Source organism: Nerophis ophidion, linkage group LG08, assembly GCF_033978795.1.
Source record: "Nerophis ophidion isolate RoL-2023_Sa linkage group LG08, RoL_Noph_v1.0, whole genome shotgun sequence".
Taxonomy (NCBI): Eukaryota; Metazoa; Chordata; class Actinopteri; order Syngnathiformes; family Syngnathidae; genus Nerophis; species Nerophis ophidion.
This window is the reverse complement of record NC_084618.1, coordinates 9,601,392-9,618,695: the sequence shown is the minus strand read 5'-3', so window position 1 is coordinate 9,618,695 and position 17,304 is coordinate 9,601,392. Positions and strand designations below refer to the sequence as shown.

At 37.0% G+C, this 17,304-nt stretch overlaps 1 protein-coding gene across 3 annotated transcripts in view; it reads right to left on the bottom strand.

Moving 5' to 3' along the window:
• Window positions 1-17,304, bottom strand: part of tanc2b (tetratricopeptide repeat, ankyrin repeat and coiled-coil containing 2b) — a 236,905-nt gene that overhangs the window by 83,572 nt on the left and 136,029 nt on the right. For all 3 annotated transcript variants that reach the window (XM_061907641.1, XM_061907643.1, XM_061907644.1), the window contains exon 5: window positions 7,224-7,331. In XM_061907641.1, coding sequence (XP_061763625.1) covers window positions 7,224-7,331 — 108 coding nt within the window. The remainder of the gene's footprint in view (window positions 1-7,223; window positions 7,332-17,304) is intronic.

The following is a 17,304-nucleotide window of genomic DNA, read 5'->3' as shown; positions in this document are numbered from 1 at the left end:
TAGGTTTTACTGATATCAGACCAGTACCAATTCCAAAATAAGACACATTTTCAAGCTTTGGCATTATCGCTAATGTTTAGCACGTAGAGCCCTGACTATATCGCCAGGCACTTCCTGTCCGTCACCTAACGTCTACCCTCGGCACGTCAAACGTGTTTAGCGTTCCAGCCTGGAAAGTAGCAGCAGAGATATTTACACACGTCTGATACGGTTGTCAAACGTGCTGATGACTAAGTAGGATCTTATTACGCCGAGTATGCGGATGACCTCCTTTTCAGATGCTAAATCCCGGCTTAAATTGACTGGATTTCACAAGCTTTTGTCCACAAACTCTCACTCGCACACACCCTGAAGGTCTGAAGTGACTCAGTCCGGTTATTTGTTTTGCAGCCAATGACGCCGCGGAATCAAACTCAAACACATACTTCTCCACCCGTCTTGTGTTGGGACGCAAACACGCAACTCCTTAGGGCTCTCCAAAATGTTTATCAATAAATAGGGGCAAATATCATCTATTCTAGCTACCTGCTAGCATTGAATGCTACCTTGTTATCAAGGGAACAGTTAGCAAGTCTTAAAATCCATGAATTTTGGGTTCAAATAATCAAAATAAAGTAAAATGCTAGCAAAAAATGTTATCCTCGTCAGGCTTGCCACTGACAGTTTGTTTGTGTTTTAGTTTTTTCTCTGTGTGTTTAGTATTTCCTGTCCTAACTTCCCTTATTTTGGTTGAGCTTCCTGTTTGTCTCCCTATGTGCTGTTTTCCCTGTGCTGCAGCTGATTGGCACCTGGCCACACCTGGTGTCAATCAGCCCAATTCCTATGTTACCTGCTTTGTTCCTCCAGTCAGTGCTGGATTATTGATTTGTCGATGTCACTTCTTTGTCGCGCTTGTCATGTATTATCGCTCCTGTCGTGTCTTTGCAGCGTAGCGGTAAGCTATATTCGTTTGATGTTTGTAGCTTACTGTTTTATTGTTCCCTGCTTCCAGTTTGTTCTTTCATTTTACAAGTATGACTTCCCGCTAGCTTCCCCTTTTTGTTTTTGCTAGCTTCCATGCTAGGTCTCCTTTTTGTTTTCTAGCTCCCTTGCTAGCTCGCTTAGTTTGTTATCCACCTCGTGCGCGCTTTGTGTTAGTACCATATTGAAACTGCTGTGTTTTATTATTATTCCGCACCTACGCGCTGTAATTTGACCCCTTTAACATGCTTCAAAACTCACCAAATTTGACACACACGTCGGTATAGCAAACTTTCCCAACATATTAAGCAACCAATCCCCCAAAATGAAAATTGCGCTCTAGCGCCCCCTATAGAAAAAAATTACAGACAAAACTGCATGTAACTTCTGTTAGGAATGTCATAGCAACATGAAACAAAAACTCCTATGTAGGTCTGACTTAGACCCAATTTTCATACACTCACTTCTTTCAGCAAAAATCTACAGGAAGTTGGCAAAAACCCCTTCAAAATAAAATGTTCGCAAAAAATGCAATTTTTGCCTCTTTGCGCTGTAATTTGACCCCTTTAAAATGCTTCAAAAGTCACCAAACTTGGCGCACACATCAGGACTGGCGAATATTGCGATTTACTGGAAAAACCAAACCCCAAAACTCAAAATTGCGCTCCAGCGCTATTTTTGAATAAAACACTGAAAAAACTGCTCCTAGGAAGAAAACACAGACAAAATTGCTTGTAACTTCCGGTAAGAATGTCGGAGAGACATGAAACAAAAACCTCTATGTAGGTCTCGGTTAGACCTACATTTCATAGATTGACAACTCCCAACAAAAATCAACAGGAAGTTTGCAATCCCCCCTTCAAAACAAAAGTTTTGTAAAAACCAGTCACCTTTCTTCAAACATTAGGTCCTCTGAGTGCGTTTGTTGTTTTGGCTTCAAACTCGCACAGGAGAGAGATTGAACCCTTGTGATTAAAAGTATAGAACAGAGTTTTGATAAGTTCTCAGGTTTTGATTTTACGCGCCTTCAAAGAACCCCTGTGCAAAGTCTCCTAAAAAATGTCATTTTTGCCTCTTTGAGCTGTAATTTGACCCCCTTAAAATGCTTTTAAACTCACCAAACTTGACACACACATCAGGTCTGGCAAAAAATGCGATCTGATGAAAAAACCTAACCTCAAAACTCAAAATTGTGCTCTACCGCCCCCCTAGGAATACAACACGGACAAACTGCTCCTAGGAAGAAAACACAGACAAAACTGCTTGTAACTTCCGGTAGGAATGTCAGAGAGACATGAAACAAAAAAACACTATGTAGGTCTCACTTAGACCTACATTTTAATAATTAACATACTTTAGCAAAAATCAACAGGAAGTTTGATATTTTCACTTCAATACAACAACTGCATTACTTTCACCATGCATTAGATTCTCAAAATAGTGGCTCCAAAGCGTCTTCTAACGCTTATCCGGCCGTAGGTCTCGGGGGCAGCAGCCAAAGGCGGACCCGACCAACGCTGCTTGCAGCTTTAATTTGTTGTTGTTCTATTATTTAAATTAAATCATGTTTTCCTGCAAAATGCCTCCCTCCTTCTCTGCATCTTGGGGTTCGTCAAAAACAAACTCTAACAACCCCGCTAACAATAATGTGATAACATAAGAAGAGTTAGCATACTTTTAAGATGACGCCATGTATAAAAAGCCAGGATTTCAAGGTTTGAATAAATGAAATGAGCAAAAATGCTAGCATGAAATGTTAGCATGATAACATAAGAAACGTTAGCATAGTTCTAAGATGATGCCGTGTATAAAAAAGCCGGGATTTTAAGGTTTGAATAAATAAAATTAGCAAAATAATGCTTGCGTAAAATGTTTGCATGCTTAGCCGCGCCTTATATGGTGTTGTTGTGTCTTCTTTGTCTTCTTGCATCACAGTTGTGCTGAGTCAGCAGGTTGCACAGGTGAGTGGACGACAGGTGACTCCTGGGTTTAGCGGCAATTAGTGCTGACTCATCAATGTTTGACAACGGCGTGGAAGCAGGATGTGCTTTATTTATTTTACTGAGACTTATTCTGAATTAAACAAGTACCACTTTTATTTTTATGGTAGCATTCTGGCAAATGATATGTTTTTTTTTTTACTGTAAAATCTACAGTCATAGATTTTTTTTTTAACATTATTTTTAGGATTAATTAATTAATATTTGTACTTTAATTTTTACAGAAAAATTCTGGCAACTGAATTGCTTTTCTTCTGGGAAATCAACCGTTGTTTTTACAGTGCATTACTTCTATTTTTCAAGTAAAAAATTTTTGACACAAAATCCCCCCCCAAAAAATGAAAGTGCATTACTGTAAACACTAAAATGTTTTTAATGCTGGTAACTTAGCCGCCAGTTTTTTTTATTTTTATTTTTATTTTATTTTTTACCGCAAAATAAAAAAATCAATCAATCAATAAACAAATAATCTTCCCAAAACTTTTTTTTTTTTTTGAACTTCTATTTGGACAGTAAAATCCTTGCAAATTAGCTGACACATATATATATATATATATATATATATATATATATATATATATATATATATTTTACTTCTATTTTTTACAGTAAAAAAATTGACAAAATAAAAAAAAATAAAAAAATGTAAGTGCATTACTGTAAACAGAAAAATGGACCCAAATTTTTATTTATTTTCTTAAATTAAAATGAATGAATACAATTTTTACAAAAGCTTTTTTTATTGTAATTATTTTTACTTCTATTTTTACAGTAAGAAAATGTTTTTTTTTGCCACAAATTAAAAATTTTTTTTTTTAAGTGCATTACTGCAAACACTAAAATTTTTAGTATTATTTAAAAAACATTTTAACTTCTATTTTTTCAGTAAAATGCTGGTGACTGAGCTGCCAGTTTTTTTATTTTATTTTTTTTACTTCTATTTTTACAGTAAAAAAAATGTGTTTTTTTGCCACAAATTCAAATAAAAAAAAATTGTAAGTGCATTATTGCAAACACTAAAATTTTTATTATTATTTAAAAAACATTTTAACTTCTATTTTTTTCAGTAAAATGCTGGTGACTCAGCTGCCAGTTTTTTTATAAAAAATTTTTTTACCACAAAATAAAAATAAAAAAATAGATAAGAAAAAATAAAAACAAATAAAATTTTTACTACAGTGTTTATTTTTTTAACTTCTATTTGGACAGTAAAATCCTGACAAATTAGATGACCTATATATGTATGTATATATATATATATATATATATATATATACATATACATAAAAACACATATATATACACATATATATATATATATATATATATATATATATATATATATATCTTTATTTTTTTTTTACGATACTATCATTTGTACTTTTATTTTTACAGTAAAAATTTGACATCTGAGTTACCAGTTTTAGGTTGTTGTTTTTACTGTGCTTTACTGTAAATACAAAAATTATACAACAGTTAATTTTAAAGTCACATTCTGGGGACTGAGCTGCCAGTTTTTTTTTTGTTTGTTTTTTTGCACAAAATAAAAGAACAGAAAAAAGAATAATTTACGTATTATTTTTAAATGTTTATTTATTTTTTAACTTCTATTTTTACAATAAAATCCTGGCAAATTAGCTGACCTAAATATATTTTTTAACCGTAAAATTTACTGCCGTTGTTTTTATTATAATTTTATTATATTATAATTTGTACTTTTATTTTTACAGTAAAACTATGGGGACTGAGCTGCCAATTTGTTGGTATACATTGTATACAACTTTTACAGTGCATTACTGTAAACATTAAAACGTTTATTATTATTATTATTATTTTACTTCTATTTTTACAGTAAAATTTTGTGGACTGTGTTGCTGTTTTTTTTGTTTTTTCTTTTTGTTTTTTAACCACAAAATAAAAAAAATTAAAAAATGAATACAATTTTGACAGTGCATTACTGTAAACACTAAAACATTTATTATTTATCTTTTTTTTTAATTGTATTTTTACATTAAAATCTTGGGGACGGAGATGCCAGTTTTTTTCGATGTAAAATTAAAAAATAAAGAACACAATTTTTACAGTGCAATATTACTGTAAAGACTAAAACGTTCATCATATATTTTTTTTTACTTCTATTTTTACAGTAAAATCATGGGGACTGAGCTGGCAATTTTTGTTTTTTCTTTTTACCACAAAATGGAAGAAAATAACAAATAATAATTTTTTTTCACAGTGCATTACTGTAACGACTAAAATGTTTATTATTATTATTATAATTATTATTTTACTTCTATTTTTAAAGTAAAATTATGGGGACTCAGCTGACATTTTTTTGTTTTTTTTTTAAACGCAAAATAAAAAAATAAAATAAATACAATTTTTACAGTGCATTTCTGTAAACACAAAACATTGTATTATATATATATATATATATATATATATATATATATATATATATATATATATATATATATATATAGTGGTCAATTGTACGGAATATGTACTGTACTGTGCAATCTAATACAAGTCTCAATCAATCAATCAATCAATCAATCAATCAATCAATCAATCCACTTGGCGAAGGGGAGACAAAACAAGGTAAACCACATGGACCTCATTAAAAGGCTGGCAGGGACCAGGTGACAAGATGTCCGCCCGTCCCACCATAGAACCCTTTTCAAAACAAGTCTAAGCCAGGAGAGCAGCATGAAGACCACCTATAACAAGTCTGAGGGAAGATGAAGACCACCTATAACAGGTCTGAGGGAAGATGAAGACCACCTATAACAGGTCTGAGGGAAGATGAAGACCACCTATAACAGGTCTGAGGGAAGATGAAGACCACCTATAACAGGTCTGAGGGAAGATGAAGACCACCTATAACAGGTCTGAGGGAGGATGAAGACCACCTATAACAAGTCTGAGGGAAGATGAGGACCACCTATAACAGGTCTGAGGGAAGGTGAAGACCACCTATAACAGGTCTGAGGGAAGATGAAGACCACCTATAACAGGTCTGAGGGAAGATGAAGACCACCTATAACAGGTCTGAGGGAAGATGAAGACCACCTATAACAGGTCTGAGGGAGGATGAAGACCACCTATAACAAGTCTGAGGGAAAATGAAGACCACCTATAACAGGTCTGAGGGAAGATGAAGACCACCTATAACAGGTCTGAGGGAGGATGAAGACCACCCATAACAAGTCTGAGGGAAGATGAAGACCACCTATAACAGGTCTGAGGGAAGGTGAAGACCACCTATAACAAGTCTGAGGGAAGATGAGGACCACCTATAACAGGTCTGAGGGAAGGTGAAGACCACCTATAACAGGTCTGAGGGAAGATGAAGACCACCTATAACAGGTCTGAGGGAAGATGAAGACCACCTATAACAGGTCTGAGGGAGGATGAAGACCACCTATAACAAGTCTGAGGGAAGATGAGGACCACCTATAACAGGTCTGAGGGAAGGTGAAGACCACCTATAACAGGTCTGAGGGAAGATGAAGACCACCTATAACAGGTCTGAGGGAAGATGAAGACCACCTATAACAGGTCTGAGGGAAGATGAAGACCACCTATAACAGGTCTGAGGGAGGATGAAGACCACCTATAACAAGTCTGAGGGAAAATGAAGACCACCTATAACAGGTCTGAGGGAAGATGAAGACCACCTATAACAGGTCTGAGGGAGGATGAAGACCACCCATAACAAGTCTGAGGGAAGATGAAGACCACCTATAACAGGTCTGAGGGAAGGTGAAGACCACCTATAACAAGTCTGAGGGAAGATGAGGACCACCTATAACAGGTCTGAGGGAAGGTGAAGACCACCTATAACAGGTCTGAGGGAAGATGAAGACCACCTATAACAGGTCTGAGGGAGGATGAAGACCACCCATAACAAGTCTGAGGGAAGATGAAGACCACCTATAACAGGTCTGAGGGAAGGTGAAGACCACCTATAACAAGTCTGAGGGAGGATGAAGACCACCTACTTGGAGGTCCAGTGGGACACAGGCGCCACAAGAGAGGCTGGCACACAGAGAAGTCCACCATGTTGCTCCACACAAGCAAGAAGTGACCTGCTTTAGCATCCCATAATGCACCAGTGGGGGTGGGCGGAGTCTGGGATGTTGGATTAGAGAGCGAGTGCTGACTCCAGGACTTAGACTCCTCCCCCAGCCTACACACGCTCACACACACTGGCATGCAGGTGGCGACACAACAAGGGGGGGGGGGGTGTCACAGACTTACCGGGGCGTATTCCGTCCGGGTGGGCGGAGCTCTTGGCGGGGTCGTGGGAGCCCAGCTCCGATTGCGGAATGCGAGGGCTCTCCACGAACTTTGCTTTCCGCACAGGGGCTGGGAGCAGACACACACACACAGACACACACAGACACACACACACACACACACACACATAGAGGGAGACAACACACACATATATATATATATATGTAAATTAGGGAGAGGGAGGGTGAAACAAGGATGGGAGGACAGGAAGTGTATGAAGCAGCATCTTACTATTCCATCATCATTACTATTGCATCATCAGTACTATTGCATCATCGTTACTATTGCATCATCGTTACTATTGTATCATCAGTGTTACTATTGCATCATCATTACTATTGTATCAGTGTTACTATTGCATCATCATTACTACTGTATCAGTGTTACTATTGCATCATCAGTACTATTGCATCAGTGTTACTATTGTATCATCATTACTATTGCATCATTGTTACTATTGTACCATCATTACTATTGCATCATCATTACTATTGTATCATCAGTGTTACTATTGCATCATCATTACTATTGTATCATCAGTGTTACTATTACATCATCATTACTATTGTATCAGTGTTACTATTGCATCATCATTACTATTGTATCATCATTACTATTGTATCATCAGTACTATTGCATCATCATTTCTATTGCATCATCATTATTATTGCATCAGCGTTACTATTGCATCATCATTACTATTGTATCAGTATTACATGGCATCAGCGTTACTATTGTACCATCGTTACTATTGTATCATCAGTACTATTGCATCATCATTACTATTGTATCATCATTACTATTGTATCATCAGTACTATTGTATCATCATTACTATTGTATCATCAGTACTATTGTATCATCATTACTATTGTATCATCATTACTATTGCATCATCATTACTATTGCATCATCATTACTATTGCATCAGCGTTACTATTGCATCATCATTACTATTGTATCTTCAGTGTTACTATTGCATCATCATTACTATTGTATCAGTGTTACTATTGCATCATCATTACTATTGTATCAGTGTTACTATTGCATCATCATTACTACTGTATCAGTGTTACTATTGCATCATCAGTACTATTGCATCAGTGTTACTATTGTATCATCATTACTATTGCATCATTGTTACTATTGTACCATCATTACTATTGCATCATCATTACTATTGTATCATCAGTGTTACTATTGCATCATCATTACTATTGTATCATCAGTGTTACTATTGCATCATCATTACTATTGTATCAGTGTTACTATTGCATCATCATTACTATTGTATCATCATTACTATTGTATCATCAGTACTATTGCATCATCATTTCTATTGCATCATCATTATTATTGCATCAGCGTTACTATTGCATCATCATTACTATTGTATCAGTGTTACTATTGCATCATCATCACTATTGTATCAGTATTACATGGCATCAGCGTTACTATTGTACCATCATTACTATTGTATCATCAGTACTATTGCATCATCATTACTATTGCATCATCATTACTATTGGGACGGCGTGGCGCAGTGGGAGAGTGGCCGTGCGTAACCCAAGGGTCCCTGGTTCAAATCCCACCTAGTACCAACCACGTCACGTCCGTTGTGTCCTGAGCAAGACACTTCACCCTTGCTCCTAATGGGTGCTGATTGGCGCCTTGCATGGCAGCTCCCTCCATCAGTGTGTGAATGTGTGTGTGAATGGGTAAATGTGGAAGTAGTGTCAAAGCGCTTTGAGTACCTTGAAGGTAGAAAAGCGCTATACAAGTACAACCCATTTATTTAACCCATTTATTGTATCATCATTACTATTGTATCATCAGTACTATTGTATCATCAGTACTATTGTATCATCATTACTATTGTATCATCAGTACTATTGTATCATCATTACTATTGCATCATCATTACTATTGCATCAGCGTTACTATTGCATCATCATTACTATTGTATCATCATTACTATTGCATCATCATCACTATTGTATCAGTATTACATGGCATCAGCGTTACTATTGCATCATCATTACTACTGTATCAGTGTTACTATTGCATCATCACTACTGTATCAGTGTTGCTATTGCATCAGCGTTACAATTGCATCGTCGTTACTATTGCATCATCGTTACTATTGCATCATCACTACTATTGCATCATCATTACTACTGCACAATCGTTATTATTGCATAATTGTTTCTATTGCATCATTGTTAGTATTGCATAATTGTTACTATTGCATCATCATTACTATTGCATAATCGCTACTATTGCATCATCGTCACTATTGCATCATCATTACTATTGCCTCATTGTTACTATTGCATCACCGGTACAATTGCATCATCGTTACTATAGCAGTGTTGTTACTGTTGCATAATCATTACTATTGCATCATCGTTACTATTGCATCACCGGTACTAATGCATCATCGTTACTATTGCATCACTGTTACTATTGCCTCATCATTACTATTGCATCACCGGTACTATAGCATCATCGTCACTATTGCATCATCATTACTATTGCCCCATCGTTACTATTGCATCACCGGTACAATTGCATCATTGTTACTATAGCAGTGTTGTTACTGTTGCATAATCATTACTATTGCATCATTGTTACTATTGCATCACCGGTACTATTGCAACACCGTTACTATAGCATTGTCATTACTATTGCATAATCATTACTATTGCATCATCATTACTATTGCCTCATCGTTACTATTGCATCACTGTTACTATTGCCTCATCGTTACTATTGCATCACCGGTACTATTGCAACACCGTTACTATAGCATTGTCGTTACTATTGCATAATCATTACTATTGCATCATCATTACTATTGCCTCATCGTTACTATTGCATCAACGGTACTATTGCATCATCATTACTATTGCATCACCGGTACTATTGCATCATCGTTACTATAGCATCATCGTCACTATTGCATCATCATTACTATTGCCCCATCGTTACTATTGCATCACCGGTACAATTGCATCATCGTTACTATAGCAGTGTTGTTACTGTTGCATAATCATTACTATTGCATCATTGTTACTATTGCATCACCGGTACTATTGCATCATTGTTACTATTGCATCACTGTTACTATTGCCTCATCATTACTATTGCATCAACGGTACTATTGCATCATCGTTACTATAGCATCATCGTCACTATTGCATCATCATTACTATTGCCCCATCGTTACTATTGCATCACTGGTACAATTGCATCATCGTTACTATAGCAGTGTTGTTACTGTTGCATAATCATTACTATTGCATCATCGTTACTATTGCATCACCGGTACTATTGCATCATCGTTACTATTGCATCACCGGTACTATTGCATCATCGTTACTATAGCATCATCGTCACTATTGCATCATCATTACTATTGCATCATCATTACTATTGCATCATCGTTATTATAGCATCATCGTCACTATTGCATCATCATTACTATTGCCCCATCGTTACTATTGCATCACCGGTACAATTGCATCATCGTTACTATAGCAGTGTTGTTACTGTTGCATAATCATTAATATTGTATCATCGTTACTATTGCATCACCGGTACTATTGCATCATCGTTACTATAGCATCATTGTCACTATTGCATCATCATTACTATTGCATCATCGTTACTATAGCATCATCGTCACTATTGCATCATCATTACTATTGCCTCATCGTTACTATTGCATCACCGGTAGAATTGCATCATCGTTACTATAGCAGTGTTGTTACTGTTGCATAATCATTAATATTGCATCATCGTTACTATTGCATCACCGGTACTATTGCATCATCGTTACTATTGCATCACTGTTACTATTGCCTCATCGTTACTATTGCATCACCGGTACTATTGCAACACCGTTACAATAGCATTGTTGTTACTATTGCATAATCATTACTATTGCATCATCATTACTATTGCCTCATCGTTACTATTACATCACCGGTACTATTGCATCAGCCTTACTATAGCAATGTCGCTACTATTACATAATTATTACTATTGCATCATTGTTACTATTGCATCATTGTTAATATTGCCTCATTGTTACTATTGCATCATCATTACTATTGCCTCATTGTTACTATTACATCACCGGTACTATTGCATCATCATTACTATAGCAATGTCGCTACTATTACATAATTATTACTATTGCATCATTGTTACTATCGCATCATTGTTAATATTGCCTCATCGTTAGTATTGCATCATCATTACTGGTGCCTCATCGTTACTATTGCATTGTCGTTACCATTGCATAATCATTACTATTGCATCATCGTTACTATTGCATAATCGCTACTATTGCATCATCGTCACTATTGCATCATCATTACTATTGCCTCATCGTTACTATTGCAGCACCGGTACTATTGCATCATCATTACTATAGCATTGTTGTTACTATTGCATAATCATTACTATTGCATTGTTGTTACTATTGCATCATTGTTACTATTGCATCATCGTATATATATATATATATATATATATATATATACGTATATATATATATATATACACACACTTGAAATGTGTTGGTCCATCTTAAACATTCAGTAAAATGGTAAATGGGTTGTACTTTTCTACCTTTTTAAGGAACTGAAAGCGCTTTGCCACTATTTCCACATTCACCCATTCACACACACACACTGATGGCGGGAGCTGCCATGCAAGGCCCTAACCATGAAACCATCATCTCCATAGAGCTTTTCAACAGATACAGCTTCAATAGCCGTATTCCCATGGTCAAGCCACTCCTGAACTCAAGACAACGGAAGTTCCCTCAGTCAGCAATGGCTTGGGGAGCCATGTCAGCTGCTGGTTTTGGTCCACTGTGTTTCATCAAGTCCAGAGTCAATGCAGCTGTGTACATGCTTCCATCTGTTGTAAAGCTCTATGGAGATGAGGATTTCATGTTCCAGCATGATCTGGCACCTGTCCACAGTGCCAAAACCAGCAGTAACTGGTGTACTGACCATGGCATTACTGTTCTCCCCTGACCTAAACCCCATAGAGAATTTGTGGGGTATTGTGAAGAAGAAGCTGAAAGACACCAGACCCAATAATGCAAATGAGCTGAAAGCCGCTTTTGAAGCATCCTGGGCATCCATAACACCTCAGCAATGCCACAGGCCGATTCCCTCCATGCCACGCCACATTGATGCAGTAATCCCTGTGAAAGGATTCCCAACCAAGTACTGAGTGCATTAATTGACTTTTTCAAATCTTTGATTTTGTTTTGCTGTTATAAATCTTTTTTTTTTACTTGGTCTGAGGAAATATTCAATTTTTTCAAGATAAGATTTTTGAGTTTTCTAAAGCTGTATGCCATAATCAGCAATATTAAAATAACAAAAGGCTTGCAATATTTCAGTTGATGTGTAACGAATCCAGAATGTATGACATTTTCATGTTTTTAGTTGCATTACGGAAAATAAAGGATTTTATAACAATATTCACATTTTCTGAGACAGTTCTGTATATAGGACTGCTAAAAGAGATGTCCTTCCTTGATGGTCCTGGGAACCCGCATGACGACGGCAGGAGTCTGTCAGTATATATATATATATATATATATATATATATATATATGTTAATGGATTGTTTTTCATACAATATCTTAAATGTAAAATTGCTTGTAGAAATGTTACATGGTACACTTGCGATGTTTTAAGTGGGTCAGGCACGAGATAAATAGTTTTGTATTGATTTCAACAAGCTATGCAGTGTTGCAATGCGTGTTGTTTTGTCGTCACAAAAACAATTAAACTTGTAAGCGTAAAGTCGCGCTGTAATCGAATTTGTCTTATCAGATTTAGAGTAGAGAGAAGCAAATAGCACATCTTAAATCTCTTACTTAATGACTTGCTCTCATTAAAGCTGCGTACACAACAGATTACATTTGGCCTGTTGCTTTACCCGCCCTAAAACCCGCTGGAGCGCCACCTTAAGGCCGAGGGCAATGTCCTGAAGCCAGACCATGGTGTGGTGTCACACCTTTACACCCGCCAGTCCCTCATTGGTTGCCCTGGAAACTGCGATGAGGAAGCAGGAGGATGAAGCAACTTGTCCAGGAAACACACGGTGAGGACGGATCCTCCACGGGGAGTCAGGGCAAATGGGCGTGTGTGTGCGTGCGTGTGTGTGTGTGTGTGTGTGTGTGTGTGTGTGTGTGTGTGTGTGTGTGTGTGTGTGTGTGTGTGTGTGTGTGTGTGTGTGTGTGTGTGTGAACAACAAACTAGGGCTGGGTGGTGTGGTTGAAAGTGGTATCACCACATAAGTGTCTGATATCAGTTGATATTGACATAAACTGCCTTATTATTTCTATTTGACTTTACTAAATGTTTGGCCGGAATTTTTATTTTTTATTTTTTAAATAAAAAAATACTGTCACCTGATTTGGCTGTTACTAATGCGTAATCGTCACTATTGCATCACCGTTACTATTGCATCACCGATATTATTGCATCATCGTTACTATTGCATCTTCCTTACTATCGCATCATCGTTACTATCCTATAATCATTACTATTGCATCATCGTTACTATTGCATCTTCCTTACTATCGCATCGCCGTTACTATCGCATAATCATTGCTATTGCATCATCGTTACTATCGCATGATCATTACTATTGCATCATCGTTACTATTGCATCTTCCTAACTATCGCATCGTCGTTACTATTGCATAATCATTACTATTGCATTATCGTTACTATTGCATCTTTGTTGCTATTGCATCATTGTTAGTATTGCATCGTTGTTACTATTGCATCATCATTACTATTGCATCATCGTTACTATTGTATCTTTGTTACTATTGCATCATCGTTACTATTGCGTCATCGTGACTATTGCATCATCGTCACTATTGCATCATTGTTACTATTCCATTGCCGTTACTATTGCATCATCATTACTATTGCATCATGATTACTTTCGCATCGCTGCTACTATCGCATTGCCGCTACTATTGCATCGTCGTTACTATTGCATAATCATTACTATTGCATCACTGTTACTATTCTCTCATCTTTGTTACTATTGCATGATCATTACTATTGCATCACTGTTACTATTCGGTCATCTTTGTTACTATTGCATAATCATTACTATTGCATCATTGTTACTATTCTCTCATCTTTGTTACTATTGCATCGTCGTTACTATTGCATCATCGTTACTATTGCATCTTTGTTATTATTGCATCGTCGTTACTATTGCATCATTGTTACTATTGCATCATCCTTACTATTGCATCATCGCTACTATTGCATCTTCGTTACTATTGCATCTTTGTTACTATTGCATCATCCTTACTATTAAATCATTGTTACGATTGCATCATTGTTACTATTGCATCATCGTTATTATGCATCGTTGTTACTATAACAACATCGTTACTATTGCATCATCATTACTATTGCATCATCGTTACTATTGCATCATTGTTACTATTGCATCATCGTTATCATGCATCGTTGTTACTATAACAACATCGCTACTATTGCATCATCGTTACTATTACGTCATCGTCACTATGCAACGTTGTTACTATTGCATCATCATCACTATTGCATCATCGTTAGTATTGCATCATCGTTACTATTGCATCTTTATTATCGCATCCTCCTTACTATTAAATCATTGTTACTATTGCATCATCGTTATTATGCATCGTTGTTACTATAACAACATTGTTACTATTGCATAATCATTACTATTGCATAATCGTTACTATTACATCATCGTTACTATGCAACGTTGTTACTATCGCATAACCGTTACAATTGCATCATCATGGAAGCGTCTGATTGGTCCAAGCTGAGCGACCACAACAAAGCAGGAAGATTTCCACTAAAACCAAAAAAGTGATACAGCACTGTTCCATTGGCTGTTGGCCTGTCACTCCCACTTCCTGCGTTGCTAGGTTACCGGAGAACGAGTGCATTTGCTTCCATACTTCACTTTCCTTCCCACAAAGAAGAACAAAAACAATGAACGTTTTATCGAACATGTTTTTTTTTTTACTGATATTGATTACGTGTGAATATGGATATGGTTTCATCGGCCAGCCCTACGGCCAAAGGAGGCTTTACTAGTGCGTGGTGGCCCGGTCACATGACCAGGAAGCGGGCGTCACTCCGGTGGGGAAATCGTAAATCCCCCAGGAGACTTAAACCAGCAGGACTTGTAGTTGTCATGGCGTGCTGAGGATGAGGAGAGCTGGCAGCGTGATGGATGGCAGATCCACTCCTCTAATGAGCTTAGCAAGAAACATCCCAATACCAACCAGCGCACACGTGGAAGTGCCAGCTTCGCCGCATGTGGCCTCTGTATATATATATATATATATATATATATATATATATATATATATATATATATATATATATATATATATATATATATATATATATATATATATATATATATATATACATATACAGTGGGGCAAAAAGTATTTATTCAGCCACTGATTGTGCAAGTTCTCCCACTTAAAATTATGACAGAGGTCTGTAATTTTCATCATAGGTACACTTCAACTGTGAGAGACAGAATGTGAAAAAAAATCCAAGAATTCACATTGTAGGAATTTTAAAGAATTTATTTGTAAATTATGGTGGAAAATAAGTATTTGGTCAAGCATTCAAAGCTGATGGAAGGAGGTTTTGGCTCCAAATCTCAGGATACATGGCCCCATTCATTCTTTCCTTAACACGGATCAATCGTCCTGTCCCCTTAGCGGAAAAACAGCCCCAAAGCATGATGTTTCCACCCCCATGCTTCACAGTAGGTATGGTGTTCTTGGGATGCAACTAGACGAGTTGAGTTTATACCAAAAAATTCTATTTTGGTTTCATCTGACCACATGACATTCTCTGGCAAACTTCAGACGAGCCTGGACATGCACTGGATTAAGCAGGGGGACACGTCTGGCACTGCAGGATTCGATTCCCTGTCGGCGTAGTGTCTTACTGATGGTAACCTTTTGTTAATTTGGTCCCAGCTCTCTGCGGGTCATTCACCAGGTCCCCTTGTGTGGTTGTGGGATTTTTGCTCACCGTTATCACGATTGTTTTGACCCCACGGGATGAGATCTTGCGATCAAGGGGGATTATCAGTGGTCTTGTATGTATTCCATTTTCTGATAATTGCTCCCACAGTTGATTTGTTCACACCAAGCTGCTTGCCTATTGTAGATTCACTCTTCCCAGTCTGGTGCAGGTCTACAATTAATTTCCTGGTGTCCTTCGACAGCTTTTTGGTCTTGGCCATAGTGGAGTTTGGAGTCTGACTGTTTGAGGCTGTGGACAGGTGTCTTTTATACAGATAACGAGTTCAAACAAGTGCCATTAATACAGGTAACAAGTGGAGGACAGAAGAGCTTCTTAAAGAAGAAGTTACAGGTCTGTGAGAGCCAGAGATCTTCCTTGTTTGAAGTGACCAAATACTTATTTTCCACCATAATTTACAAATAAATTCTTTAAAATTCCTACAATGTGAATTCCTGGATTTTTTTTTCACATTCTGTCTCTCACAGTTGAAGTGTACCTATGATGAAAATTACAGACCTCTGTCATCATTTTAAGTGGGATATATATATATACTCACACGCTTGTGACGCCATCGCCTCTCATGACGCCAGCGCTCGGCACGTGGAGGAGGCGTTGCCGAGGCAACGGGATACAGTTTGCACCGACAGAGACATCGGACGCGCCCACACACACACACACACACACACACACGCACACACACACGCGCACAGAAAGGTAGACGCTGGCCAGCTGAGCTAGCGCGCCGCCCTGGTTGCCATGGCAACAGCAGAGCGCATGAAAGCCGCCAGCTCATGTCGACAACTGTACATACATATTCATAATAATAATAATAATAATAGATTTTATTTGTTAAAAAAAGGCATTTTACATTGAGCAAACAACCTCAAAGTGCTACAGTGTATTAAAAAAATAAATACAATTATAATAAATATG